The following is a 14,386-nucleotide window of genomic DNA, read 5'->3' on the forward strand; positions in this document are numbered from 1 at the left end:
GTCTGGAAAAGCTCCCCACCTTTCCTGAGGACCCAGGCCTGCCTGAGATGGCTCCTGGTGGCACATACCAGTGCCTGAGGCCTCTTAGCTACTGCCTCCCTGCTCACAGGCCCAGTGGGCTGTCTTTGACTGTCCCCTGCATGACTTGCCCACAGTGGTCTTAAGAACCTTACCAAGCTCTAATTCTGGCCATGACCCATAGGAAAAAAAAACCCACTTCTCTTTGATCTTGAAAGTTAATACAATCCAGGATGACCCATGAAATCCCTGTCCCCATGCAAGTCTCCCTCCTGAGAGGGCATATCCCATCCCCATATCCGGATGCCCCTCGAGGAGGCATGCGGTTTCCTCCAGTCACTTTCCAATGGCTTTACCTCCTGGACAAGTGGAGTCCCAAATGCTGAATCTGGCCACTGGGGAGGCAAGGGAGGCTCGCTTAGGTGGGCTGGGAAAGAGCCCTTGGGGTTGGGTTTGGAGAAAATTCTCAAAGTAAAGTCGTTTTGACCCTTACACTGCTCTCCTCACACCATCAGAGTTGAATCCAAGGAACAGACTCTTGTTCCTTTGCTCCCAGCATTCTTATCAAGGTGGGAGTTATAAAAACAAATTCTAAAACTAAACAGAACTAAAAAACCAACCAACCAAGAAACCTGCATGAGTGCCTTGACAGTGAGAGGAAATCCCTGCCCTTCCCCGATGATGTCGCTCGTGCAGACATCCTTCCTGCCTCTGGACAGGACTCTGCCAGGCTGTGGGGATGCTGGCAGCGACAGCTGCCTGTTCCAAACTCCCAAAAGCCTAAGGCTGGCCCCCTCAAAGACTAGTGAGGACTGAAACACATGTATTCCTTTATAAAGAATGTTCTGCAGACTAAGCCACGAAGATAAGGCCCATGCCAGTCGGCTGGCTGGATGCTATAAAATGCCTTGCTGCACAAGATTCCACAACCCTCCCCCTTTTTAAGTTCCTTTTGCTTAAGCAGACTTACTTTCAGAACTCTTTTTCATTTTGGAGAAAATTTAAGGACACAGAAATCTCTCTTACCTGCTCATAGAATCGATTGTGTGCAACATAAAACTTGGAATCAAAGGATTCTTCTGTTACTAACACTTGTTGTCTTTCACCAATCTGGGAAGAGACGGGGAGAAAAAAAGGAATGATATGGGCAAACACCTAAGAATTCAAAACAAATGCCAGCCCAGTAAGTAGCATCCTCTTGAATTTGAAATAGGTTCTAAATTACTAGTTACTTAACAGCTAATAAAAGAATCACCCATTCAAATTTCCTGAAAGACTTTATTAACTATTTGGTAATAAAAATGAGCCCAATATGAAATCTTATATTCTTAACTATGAAACAAAACTTGATTTTATTTCCTCCTTCAGCATAAGATAATTAAGGCTTCTAAGACTTACAAAAATCTTCTAAATATCACTTTGTTTCTTGAAACAAGGCTGCAAAACAAGCCAGAACAAGCTGCTTCTAATCCAAATTCATGAAAATATTTTGGCAATATGAAAGAGTAGTAATAAACATTAATTTGAGTTATGGGGAATGTAACACTAAAGAAAATGCTTCCAAAAACTAGTCATTAAGAGCTTGCATCTAAACATTTCACATACTATTCTGAAATTACTAATTAATTCACATAGCTATTTATTTGTCATATACATTTTCTCTGTCACAGGCAACCATCTCTATGTTGCAGCCATGACCCCATATTCATATTTTTTAAGAGAAATACAGCAAAAATAGGGGACTGTTAATTCTCTACAGGATCAACCTATATGTATCTATATTTATTATCTAAGCATGCATTTGCAATAACCAAGAAGTTAAATCAGACAAAATATGGGATAAAGAAATGTGACTGCTAAAATATTCTACCATTTCTAAGGTTATTCCACTGTGAAATGTAACATTTAAAGTATCAATTACTGATTTTTACAAGGTTGTCAAAATGTCTGATGTAGCAAATATTGGATGACTGTATTGAATGACTGTGCCCGGAATTACATTTGCCTTTGTTACTTGGTAAATATGACCCTCCATATTAAAGCACGCTGGCATGAAGATTTAAAAAAGCAATCCCCAGTTTCATAGGTAGGGACTTGCCAACACATTCAGGCAATTCCCATTTAGGAAACATAAACACAGCTGCACTAAATAGACCACCAATACAATTTAAAAACACACCCTCTTCTATGTACAATGCCAATACCTAAATGCACCGTAATTTACTATTTTTTTACTATCTCATTCAAAAGGTAGCCCCCTAAGTCAAAGATTGTAAGGTTTCTAGCGTGACACTTATCAAAGACTTAGTTCAGTTTCTGAAAACTAGTAATAGTTCCTGTAACACTAATTTCTTTTAAAAATCAGATGGCAACAAAAGTAAGTCCTGCAACTTCTACTTTGAGCTTTATTAAAAAAAAAAAAAAACCTGATGAATACTGGGTTTCACTGAAGTATATTTTTCTGTAAAAAAAACTTAGAATGTTTGCATACATTTCACAGTGTGAGTTGCTTATAACTTAGGATAAGTGTCTCTCGATGGTTCTTAAGGAAATTTGCAATTACACTCCATGTAACATTAAGTTTTCAGGAAATTAGTCTAACAATAATATGGGATAGTAGAGACACTGAAACTGTATGCTGGTTCTTTCCTCTTGTTAGAGTGAATGTAGTCATCGTTTTGGGGCTGTCCTATTTTATCTGGACATAATGATGATAATATACGTATACACAGAGTTAGAAGACTTGCTATGTTTATACAGTAGAGGGCAGGGCTTTCGATCAACCATCAGAGAACTATTTGTAGGTGAGTATTTAACTATTATTTGCCAAAGGGATTCAGGAAAACTGCCATGTGCAGTCATTTATGGTGGCAAACAACTCTCAGTCACCCTTTCTGTCCTCTCAGCCATGGATATTTCATCTCACTGGTGAGGCTCTTAAAATTCCTCAGAGAATACTGAGCAAAAATGAGCATAAGAAAGCTAAGGCCTTGATCAAAAGCTGCTACAATCTATCCCTGCCCCCTAAAATACCAACAAAAACTAATACACGTTCTCCTCAATATTTTTGTAAGGATAAAGTTTCAATGAAATGAATATAAAATACAACCTTTAAGATAATCAGCTATTTCAAATAACCTTAAAACAACAATGATGTTAAGGAAGGGAACTCTGGAAGATGTAACTTTGCCTTAGTGACAGTCAGGAACCTTATGGGCTAAGAACATGTATAATAAACCTTACATTTTTTTTTTTTAATGAGCCACCTCCCCATATACTTTCCAACTGTTTTCTCCTTTAACCTCGTGTGGTTAAAGAACTGCATTTAACAAGAGTGCGGATGGTCATCCGGCTTTGCCTACCAATGCCTCTGTTATCTAGCAAGAAATCCCAGTCTAAGAGGAAAAAGGCAGGGTATCTGAAGAAAAAAAGGCTACATATATCCTAAGACAATAGGACAACAAGCACCCATCCATGTATTATGCTAATGACTGAGATAATCCCCTAGAAGTGATCAGACCAGTCTGTTATATAGATAATGATGAAGATGAGCTGTGTCTCACATGACCTTCTGATATTTCCCTGGGAAGTAGCTTCTATGGCTACCTCACTACCATTGATAGAACCTTCTCTAACAACTGGATCCACTGACAGAAATGCAAGGTTAACTAAACTGGCTTAAAACAAACCCTTTTCAGAACAAGATAACAAAAAGAATGCTGTGCAATTTTTAAAATGAACCAACTCCTACAAATGTATAAGGTTGAAAATAATGTTTTTATGAACTTTGTGACTAAGACCAAAATCCGCCTGTTCAACAGAGATGATTAGGATGAAAGTGAAATTGTAAACCTAAAAAATGGTCTAGAAAGTGGCTTTAAGGTAACCGGAATAGTCAAGGCTAGGAAGAAAGGGGAAGAAGGACCATACCTCAATGTAATGAAGGTTATATATGACAAACCCACAGCTGTATCATACTCAATAAGCAAAAACTACAAGCATTTCCCTTAAGATCAGGAACAAGACAGTACTGGAAGTACTAGCCACAGCAATCAGACAAGAAGAGGAAATATAAGGCATCCAAATTGGAAAGGAAGAAGTAAAACTGTCAAATTTGCAGATGACATGATACTGTATATAGAGAATCCTAAAGATTCCACCCCCCCCCCAAAAAAAAATACTAGAACTGATAAATGAATTCAGTAAAGTAGCAGGGTACAAAATTAATATCCAGAAATCAGTTGCATTTTTTACACTAATAATGAACTATCAGAAAGGAAAACTAAGAAAACAATTCCATTCACAACTGCTTAAAACCAATACCTAGGAATAAATTTAGCCAAGGAGGTAAAAGGCTTGTACTTGCAAAATTATAAGACACTGAAGAAAGAAATTAAAGAAGATACAAATAAGTGGAAGAATTCACATCATTAAGATGTGCAAACTACCCAAAGCAATCTACAAATTCAACGTAATTCCTATCAAGACATCAATGGCATATTTCACAGAACTAGAATAATATTACAAAAATTTATATAGAACCACAAAAAAGCTAACTAGCCATGGCAATCTTGAGAAAGAAGAATAAAGTTGGAGGAATCATGCTATCTGATACCAAACTATACTATATAGCCATTGTAATCAAAACAGCATGGTAGTGGCATAAAAACAGACATATAGATCAATGGAATACAATAGGGATGCTTGAAATAAACCCACAACTTTATGGTCAATTAATATTTGACAAAGGAGGCAAAAACATACAATGGGGTAAAGATAGTCTATTCAATAAATGGTGTTGAGAAAATCTGACAGATACATGCAAAAAAGTGAAACTAGACGACCTTCTTACAGCATACACAAGAATACACTCAAAATGGATTAAAGACTTAAATGTTAGACCATAAAAATCCTAGAAGAAAAAAAACATAGGCAGCAAAATCTCAGACATTACTGGTAGCATTATTTTTTTCTGAAATATCATCTTGAGCAAGAGAAACAAAAGAAAAAGTAAACAAGTGGGACTACATCAAACTAAAAAATTTTTGCGCAGCAAAGGAAACCATGAACAAAATTAAAAGACAAGCCAGTGAATGGGAGAACATATTTGCCAATGATAAATCTGATAAAGGGTTAATATCCAAAGAACTTCTAAAACTCAATACCAAAAAACCCAATTAAACCCAATTAAAATATGAGCAAAAGACCTAAGTAGACACTTCTTCAAAGAGGACATACAGATGGCCAAGAGACATATGAAAAGAGCTCAATGTCACCAATCATCAGAGAAATGAAAATTAAAAGGACAGTGAGATATGTCCTCATTGGGAGGAAGGTTCTGGGGTGGGTGAAAAAGGTGAAGGGATTAAGCAATGAAAAAACAACTCACAGGCAAAGACAACAGTATGATGAGTACCAGAGGGAAAGTGGGGTAAGGGAGGTTGAAAAGAGTATAGGGAGGATAAATGGTGCTGGAAGGAGACTTGACTTGGGGTGCTAAACACACAGTACAATACCTCCACCCCCACTCCCCCAAAGAAAGGAAGAAAGGGGAAAGTGATGAGGCGGGAGAAGGAATGGTCAGAAGCAGAAATGCATAGTTCTAGCGGAAACTGGGGGAGAAGAAGTGTTACTAAAAACATCCTATTCCACATATGAGAATTGGACAGAAGCGTGGGAAGACTCAGGGTTTGGGTAGATTGTTTTAAAGATAAAAAAGATTTGACTACATTTTGGGCCTTCACATTCCTCATCGAAAAAATGAGTTTGGTAGAAGTGACATGCCGGTGGAGAGAGGAAAGTAGGGTTTAACAGGAAGTGTGTTATAATATTTAAAGGACCTCTCAGTTCCAAAACTGTAAGTCATCGTTCATGGCAGATCTGTAGGTTGGGGGCTGGTATGCTCGAAAGGTTTCAGATAAGGAAATACTCACTTTAAATTCAGGCTCCTTTTTCTGACAGTAAATGTATGCTTAAAGCCCTCCATAAATTGCAGCTAATTTCTTGCTGCCCTTAAAGTAACAACATAATCCTTAATACCCATCAAGGAACCTGAACCTAAAGAAGCCTGTCAAAATCTTTCCAATGAAGCTCCCACTTTTTTGTATAATCCTAAGAAAGATATCCCTTTTCCTTTTTAAAAATTGTTTATTGATTGATTTGAGAGAGAGAGAGAGAGAGAGAGAGAGAGAGAGAGAGAGAGAGAGAGAGAGACATTGATTTTGTTACTCCACTTATTTATGGATTTACTGGTTGCCTCTTGTATGTGCCCTGAGTGGGGATCGAACCCTCAACTTTGGCATTTCAGAACAATGCTCTAACCAACTGAGCTACTTGGCCAGGGCACCCTTTTCCTTTTGATTTGCTTTAGAGATATATAATTTATAGTTGACAGCTTAAAATGCCTATTTATTTATTTATTTTTTAAATATATTTTATTGATTTTTTACAGAGAGGAAGGGAGAGGGATAGAGAGTTAGAAACATCGATGAGAGAGAAACATTGATCAGCTGACTCTTGCATACTCCCCACTGGGGATGTGCCAGAAACCAAGGTACATGCCCTTGGCAGGAATCGAACCTGGGACCCCTCAGTCCGCAGGCCGACGCTCTATCCACTGATCCAAACCGGTTAGGGCTAAAATGCCTATTTAATTTCTACAACATTAAAGAGCTTGGGGTGGGAATACAACCCTCCTGCTATAGTATTTCTATGGTACACTCAGTTTCCACTGGCAAAGTTTGACCTTCAGGACACCAGTCAGGACTTGTGAAAAGTGGCTGTCTGTCCTCATGCCTGCTTTCACAAGTGAGGCATACTCGCCTACATTCATCAAATGTCAGTGGAGAAAGCAATGTTTCCTAGGATGTGCAGAACTTCAGTTAGTCCATCTAAAACTGACTTTAAAAGACATTTTAAGAAAACGAATTATAAAAATAGTCTTGTAAAACCACCCGTCCATTTCACAGAATGGGTCACTGAAGTGAGGGAAGGTTGCAGGACCCCACCACCGCTGGTCCCGCATTACTGGTGACTTGGAGTTCCTGGGAACTGGGGCCTGGCTATGAAAGAAGGAGGTGGTACAACTTCCTACGACTTGCTGAAAAAATATGAGGAAAGCTCTTAGGCATTTCTTTAACCACAAAGACAGAAAATAAAGACACTATTTCCCTAACTTGACAAAGAAGGTAAAAGCCTGAAGGGGCTTTGCACTGTCTGATTTCACAGAGGGGAAACTGAGGTCCCACCAAATGTGGAGATTCGCACAGAGGCTGAGAGAAGAAAAGGAAGTCTGGGGCGATTCCCTCTACTTGAGCCTCCTATTTAACTGCTAGCTGTAGAGAACATACAACATCATGGATCTAATTCTGCAGCACATGACTTTTCTTTGAGTACAGAAACATCTGTGACAAACAAAAAACAATGTTTTTTTTAAATTCAATTTTTGGGTAGATTTTTCAGTACTATTACATAATCAGCTAAGCTGTGTTATTTGTGTCACATCTCTGCTTAAATTTTCCCGAGTGTCTGAAGTTGTGAGAAACATCACTAACCATATGGCAGATAACACACACAAAACACATTAGCGTTAAAAAGCAGTGGTTTCCAACAGAATTTGGTCCCTGAATGAATGCTCATTCAAGTACACTCTAGTTCTCCATTTGTCCTAAAACAAATAGTATTCAGCATGGCTATATAAGGATTTCAAGAGAGAAACTAAAAAGAATTGCTTCAAGACAAGCAAACAATACCAAAATTAAACAAAAACATTACAGTATCTGGGCCTTCACTTCTAACCCAGTAAGAAATGGTACTGGTATAAATACTCCTTGGACAGGAAGAAATAAAAAGTTTATTTTAAAGTTACATATGACTTTAAATATAAACTTTACTTCAAGTTTACTTTTTTCTACTTTTCCCCCCTTTACACTTTTGTTTTCCTTTAAACAGAAAAGCTGAGATGTGGTTTTGGAGAATAATTTCAATTCAATTTCTACTCTGAATGGTTAGATGAGGTTAGAGTTCAATATTTCAATATAACTGCCCAGAGTATCTGAAAAACATTCACAAAGGACAGATGTATAATTGAGAACTAGTGTAAGAGAAATATTTATTTCTTCAAAACACAAGAAGGTAAAGAAATTATTTGCTTCCCATGAAAAGTTTCTAGCAATTAATTTTTCTGTCCAATTGCCTAAGGGAAAAAAATGGAGATTAAAACACACATATCAAAAAGCTCTCATAATTATGTACATCAAGTTCCTAATAAACTTGAATTCTATCTCTGTTTATCCTACAATACAAGATAGTCTGACATGCTACTTCTGCAGCTATGTGTGCTCTTTTTTTTATTGCAGGTAATAAAAAACAATTTTTCTACCTGACTGGTTTCTGAATACATGACTTTGGGAAATAACAAATGTCCTTCTTTAGTTCCAGTCAAATTAGTTTTTTATTTTTATTCCCCCCCCCCCAAAGCTGCATGGAACATGTTAAACACAAGGCTGTGACCTTAAACTCTGAAATAATATTTCTAGTGTCTGTGCAAGAGCCTGCCCTCACATACACCTTTGGACTAATTACTGCAGTGTAATGTTGCCAGTGAACCACCGTAATTACACTCGGAAAAAAGTATGGTCTTGTTCTTTCCTGGCTAATGAAAATGATAACCTTTCCATTTTGATCCATCATTCACAGCAGGCAGAGCACGTGATGCAGGGTCTCCAGGGTATACAGTCATTTTCCTGACTGTTTATGTACACTTCTGTTTTCTGGCCCTGCAAAGCTAGAATTAAAGAACCAGCACACTTATGCTAAAAACAGTCAACAGTAATAAGAGCAATAACATTAAAATTTAATATCTTTTCTCCACAATGCTATTCAATAATGAAACAGGGCCATGACACAGGAATGTGTGTCAAAAAGGATGATAGCACAGAAAACAAGTAATGAGACTCGTAAGCCATCGTACTCAAAATGCTTGCTGTTAGTTTACTGCTCTAGTTAAGGATTTTTAAGAGATGTTGGACAGTTTATTGTCAAAGTGGCTGGCCTTGTATTTGACTTTTAAACTACGTCAGAAAATACATTCTATTAGATTTTTAAATAGATTTTAAACAGTATCTTCTGTGTTAAACCACCTTCTTCAGCTTTACTTATTAATACAATTAAATACATTCCAAATGGAAAGAATGTTCCTTTAAGTATTTAACCTATATGTATTTATTAATTGCCAGGAGCATCTTAGTGGCCCTATTATTCCTTCCTCATATTTCAGAAATAACGTAAACATGAAGGACAACTGAAAAATGATTTGGCTTTTTAAAGTCCTTCCACCCAAAGCAATGACATGAGATATAAAGACCAGACCCAAGGTGGTTCAGTTGGATCGAGTCAGACTATGACATTTCTTCTGACAACAGTCAGGTGTGCTGTTTTCTTTAAACACCGGCTAATATTTTTTCTAGCCATGTGCTCAACCCAGTCAGAGAAAGACAACCCAAGGGAGTCTCTTCCCAGTTGGAGGCAAAATCCCATCCTTAATGATAAAACTATTCCATCTGCTGGCTGAGAGCTGAGGGTAAAGCACAGGAACAGTGCTTTGTTGGTTTGGCTGCAGTAATTCTTAACAGCAAGTTACATGACAAAGGCCAACCTGATCCCTTTTCAGCATCGGAGACCTACAGCTGAGTGCTGACTGAACGTCCAGTTCAAAAAAAAGCCAACTCTGAGCCACCTGTTTGGACATTTTTGGTATTCCAGAACATTCTAAAGGTTACCTACATGGCTTTGGTGGAATTTTTAAAAATCCTGGTAAGAACACATTACATGCGGTCTACTCTCTCTTAACAAACCCAAGCAAGTTGCCCTTCCTTATCACAGGCCTGGTGCAAGTATGTTAGAGCTATTTTTCCCACAGTAGAGACACTCTAGGCCAGGGGTGGGCAAACTTTTTGACTCGAGGGCCACAATGGGTTCTTAAACTGGACCGGAGGGCCGGAACAAAAGCATGGATGGTTTGTGTGAACTAATATAAATTCAAAGTAAACATCATAAAAGGGTATGGTCTTTTTTTTTTTTTTTTTTTTTTTTAGTTTTATTCATTTCAAAGGGGCCGGATTCGGCCCGCGGGCCGTAGTTTGCCCACGGCTGCTCTAGGCAGTATAGGCAAGTGCTCAACCTTATAACTATCCAAAGTACTATGGTCAGTAGTATCATCTATGAGAGCCTAATCATGGAGTGGCTAAGTGGGGCCAATGTGGGACTACGTGTGGAACCCTTTTTTACTAAAAGCTCAATTTTGAGATTGAACAACTGTCTCCATCATTCCCACCTTCCTGGTCTTTTTCTCATTGGTCTCCATCAGTCATTCCTCAGAAGCCTGTGCCAATCTCCTTTCATGAGCTTCTCAACAAGGCACAAAGGTGACCACATACAGCTCAGATCGACTGACAGACTGCCTTCCTGGAAAGTGTGTTTAGAATTTTTGTTTCACTGATGACAAAATAAATGAGCTAGATTACAAAGAGACAGACAACTGACTTTTAGAGATTTAGTGTTCATGTAATCTAGTAACATAAGGAATTACTTGCCAATTCTCCTCAACCTTTGCTCTAAGCTCTCATTCCAACAGCACTGGGAGATGATTGCTGAGAGCCAGGTACCTGCAGTCTCCTACACACCAAACACTTCATCAAAACAGTAGAAGACAAGAACCCAAAGAAAGATTCAGATATTCGGAAGAAAGAAGGTGTGGGTGTGGTGAGGACACTCCAGTTTTCTTTGTGGGGAAAGAAGGCTCCTTTTCAAACATTAAATTATAGAAGAGGATGGATCAGTTGCAGCTCACCCAGCCTCTAAATGTGAATTTTTTGAAACCACGAATTCAGAGCTGGCAAGGGTGGAGGAATTAATATGTCATTAAGTTGGAAAGCTTCATTTTACAGATGAGGAGACCAAGGCCTGTTAGAGATTAAGTGATGTGGTCAAAGTCACACAACTCATGGATTTTATCCTGACGTTTGTTTTTGAACAAATGCATTACTGATTGACTCTAAGTCTGCACCATCTAGTGCAGTGGCCATTAGCAACATGTGGCTGTTGAGCATTTAAAATGTGGCAAATCCCAACGGAGATGAGCTGCAAAATACTCTCCAGTGTGAAACACACACCAGATTTCAAAAAGTTAACATGAATAAAAGAATGAGAACTATTGATTAATTTTATTTTGATTACATGTTGAAATATTTTTGATATATTGGGTTAAATACAATATATTATTAAAATTAACATCACTTCTTTCTTTTCACCTTTTTAATGTAGTTACCAGAAAACTTAAAAAAATAAATAAATAAAAGCTGTGGTTCACACTACATTTCTATTGGACAGGCTGCTCTAAAACATTACTATCTAGTTTTTAAGGATTTAACAGAAACTTTCCATTTCACTATTTAGAAGGAATCATATTTATCATTTAAAAATACTTTTAACTTATCACCATCTACTCTTAATTGCAATAATCATGTAAATAAAACACTTTAATTTTAGGAAAGAATGCATAAATGTCTATAAATTATAAAGGCAGGATTTTTGAATTGCTAAATTTTTCTTTTTGACCTTTAAATTATTGCTTCCATCTTTCTGGTTGACCACAGCCTCCCCAAAAGCTAAGCCATGATAAAATGCTTGTTATTTTTAGGAAAATCCAGGCACCCAATGAGAGGATATCTAAATTTTCCAATCTGTCATTTCCCATTTTGAATAGCTACAAAAGCAACTGTATAAAAAGCACTGGTATTTGGACTAAACACGCAGAAATCGATCATTCTCAAATTCATTTTTTTCAAAAGCCCCAAAAGGATGTCCAAAACACGTACCGCCATTGGTAAGATAAATCTTTCATTATCAACCCTGTTACCAAAGAACTCAGCATAGATGCGAGCAATAAATAACACATGCAGTACACACCATCTTTCAACCATTTGCCAGTCGGGATTGAGGCTGAGGAAGAAGAAAGGATGAAGCTGAAATCAAAGACAGCCCAGCTCTAAGGGCGTCTAATTAGCATAACAAAAGACACTGCCACAGTCTTTGGGCAGTGGGCAATACATCTCATTAAGAAGACCGAATAACAATTATTCTCTCCGCTCCCTCTCCCCACCCCCACACTTCTTGGCTCAGCTCTGGGAGACCCTGAGAGCTCAGCTTGAGAGCTTCTGCTTTATTGGCCTGGCATTCAGGCTGCAGGCTGAAGAGCCCACTTGTGTTCCTGTGCACCTGCATCTCAAAGCCTGATCCCGATTTCCTCTCCTGCAGAGAAAATGTAGCTTCTTCAAGCACACACGAGTCCTGCTACGCAGTTTATAGGTATATAATATTGAGAAATGGCAATGATGACCTACATAAAGGAATACGAGTTCCCCCTAAAATGTCTTTATTTAAAGAAAATTGATCTATTTGCTTCTTTTTATCTATTCTGTTTTTCCCTTTTAATATTACTTGTCTCAGAGTTAATGAAGCTAAATTAAAATTCTATGAAATTTTATTGCACCCAGTAATTAGCTGTGAGCACATGCATGCACAAACGCATGCACACACACACAGAGAGACACACACATACATACACATATGATGCAATTTACTGGTAATGGAAGTAAGTTTGATTCAGTCTTATCCTCTCTCCCTATTTCCTCCTGATGCTAGACAATTGAGAAAACATGGAGCTCAACAAAAGAAAATTGAGGTTGCAGGTAAACATGTGGGCAGTTTTCATATAAATTTTAACCAAGAATAAAAGAACATTCTTAGGGTGATTACTAAGGAAGATGAAAGCTTCCAGCAATCCTCTGCACTTTTCCATATCAATACACTTTGGGGAAAGGATGGACTGAGAGGGAAGGGGAGAGAAACGGATGAATTTATTTAATCCAAACAATTTCCAATTCTGCACGATATTCTTTGGTCAAAAGGAATCTAGTTATGAGGGCTGCTTTGATATTCTTTAAAACCCTCTTCTGCCAAACACAGTATCACATAGCCTCCTTATACCTGAAGACTGCCAGGTCTGCAAGCTGCTCTAGGAAAGTTTGTTTATTACAGATGTGGACGGGAACCTCTGCAATGGTTACTGAGACTAAATGCAGAAACGAGCCAACTCACTTGAGTAGCTGGGGAAACCTACTGAACCTGCTTAGGAAGCCTGGATTTTCCAAACTGCTGTAAAGTTACAGCACTGCAGGAACACAGAGGCCTTGAGAATATTCGAGTCTTTAACATTATAGACTGGAGGCCTAGTGTGAGACATTGTAATGCTATACATACTCTGCATGTGGCATTATACAGTTAAAATAAAACTTGGGACATCACCCAAATCCGAAACGCCTTTCTCTATGTGGCGACCTACTCAGAATTTAAAAGCCAGCCGGTTTCTGCCTTCCATCCTACAAGTAGAGTGGATTTCCTTTTCATCCTCTCTCCTACTGAATTTCTCCTGTTTAACAGATAAATCACACTGTAATTTTAAAAAAATTCTTGCCTATTTCCACCCTAAAGTTTTACCAACAGTAGTATCCAGATGTAACACATTAATAGAAACTCTATACTGCATTATATTTTAAAACACGCTAATTTTGATTTTAATGCCCAGTCAGTGACAGGCCTTTCAGTCTGGCCTTCTTTCTTACATAGGGGCTTCTGGGTCCATTGGTTCAGGCTCCTTCCCTTTAAGACAGAACCTCAGCCCATAGGAGAAGAGCTTGAAGCGCATTAATTAGGGGGTCAAGATGCCTTCAGTTCATCTCTGCCACTAACTAGCTCTTTGACTCCGAGCAAATCATTTCACTTTGGGGCCCCAGTTTCCTCATTTGAAATCAATAACGTATAAGGCCACTTGAGACTCACACGTCCTGTGTTTCTACATTAAGTGTTCCATCCGGAGGCAGGGCCAGCAGAGTGTCCTGCAGCGCGCACTGGCCCTGTGGGGAAGGGAGGGTCTGCTGCCAGCGGCTGTGGTGTCCCAAGGACAGGCCAGGCCTGTCACTGTCTCATCACCACGGGTCCTGCCTTTCATTCCGGAGCTGACACGGTCTGGGATTAATGATGGCTGCCGAGGGCAAGGATGAATGAAAGAATGAATAGAGCAACATTTCAGGGATTCAGTTTACCTGTCTGAAAGAAATAATTAAAATAACTGCCAGGCTTAAATCTGGAGTTGTCTTCAGATTATAGCCTAGCATTCCAGAGTTGGTGTAGGTGCTGGGAAAGCTTGACTACTGTTGGTAAAGACAGCTGAGAGCACTCCTACTGTCAGGGGTAAACTTCAAAATTTCACGCATCTTCCATTTACTCAGAAGCTAGCGCTGTGAGCTGA

At 38.6% G+C, this 14,386-nt stretch overlaps 1 protein-coding gene across 2 annotated transcripts in view; it reads right to left on the reverse strand.

The window, feature by feature from the left end:
• CDKAL1 (CDK5 regulatory subunit associated protein 1 like 1) overlaps positions 1-14,386 on the reverse strand; it is a 686,928-nt gene that overhangs the window by 33,778 nt on the left and 638,764 nt on the right. For both annotated transcript variants that reach the window (XM_036348426.1, XM_036348425.1), the window contains one exon: positions 1,045-1,128. In XM_036348426.1, coding sequence (XP_036204319.1) covers positions 1,045-1,128 — 84 coding nt within the window. The remainder of the gene's footprint in view (positions 1-1,044; positions 1,129-14,386) is intronic.

This window comes from Myotis myotis, unplaced genomic scaffold, assembly GCF_014108235.1.
Source record: "Myotis myotis isolate mMyoMyo1 unplaced genomic scaffold, mMyoMyo1.p scaffold_m19_p_2, whole genome shotgun sequence".
NCBI lineage: Eukaryota > Metazoa > Chordata > Mammalia > Chiroptera > Vespertilionidae > Myotis > Myotis myotis.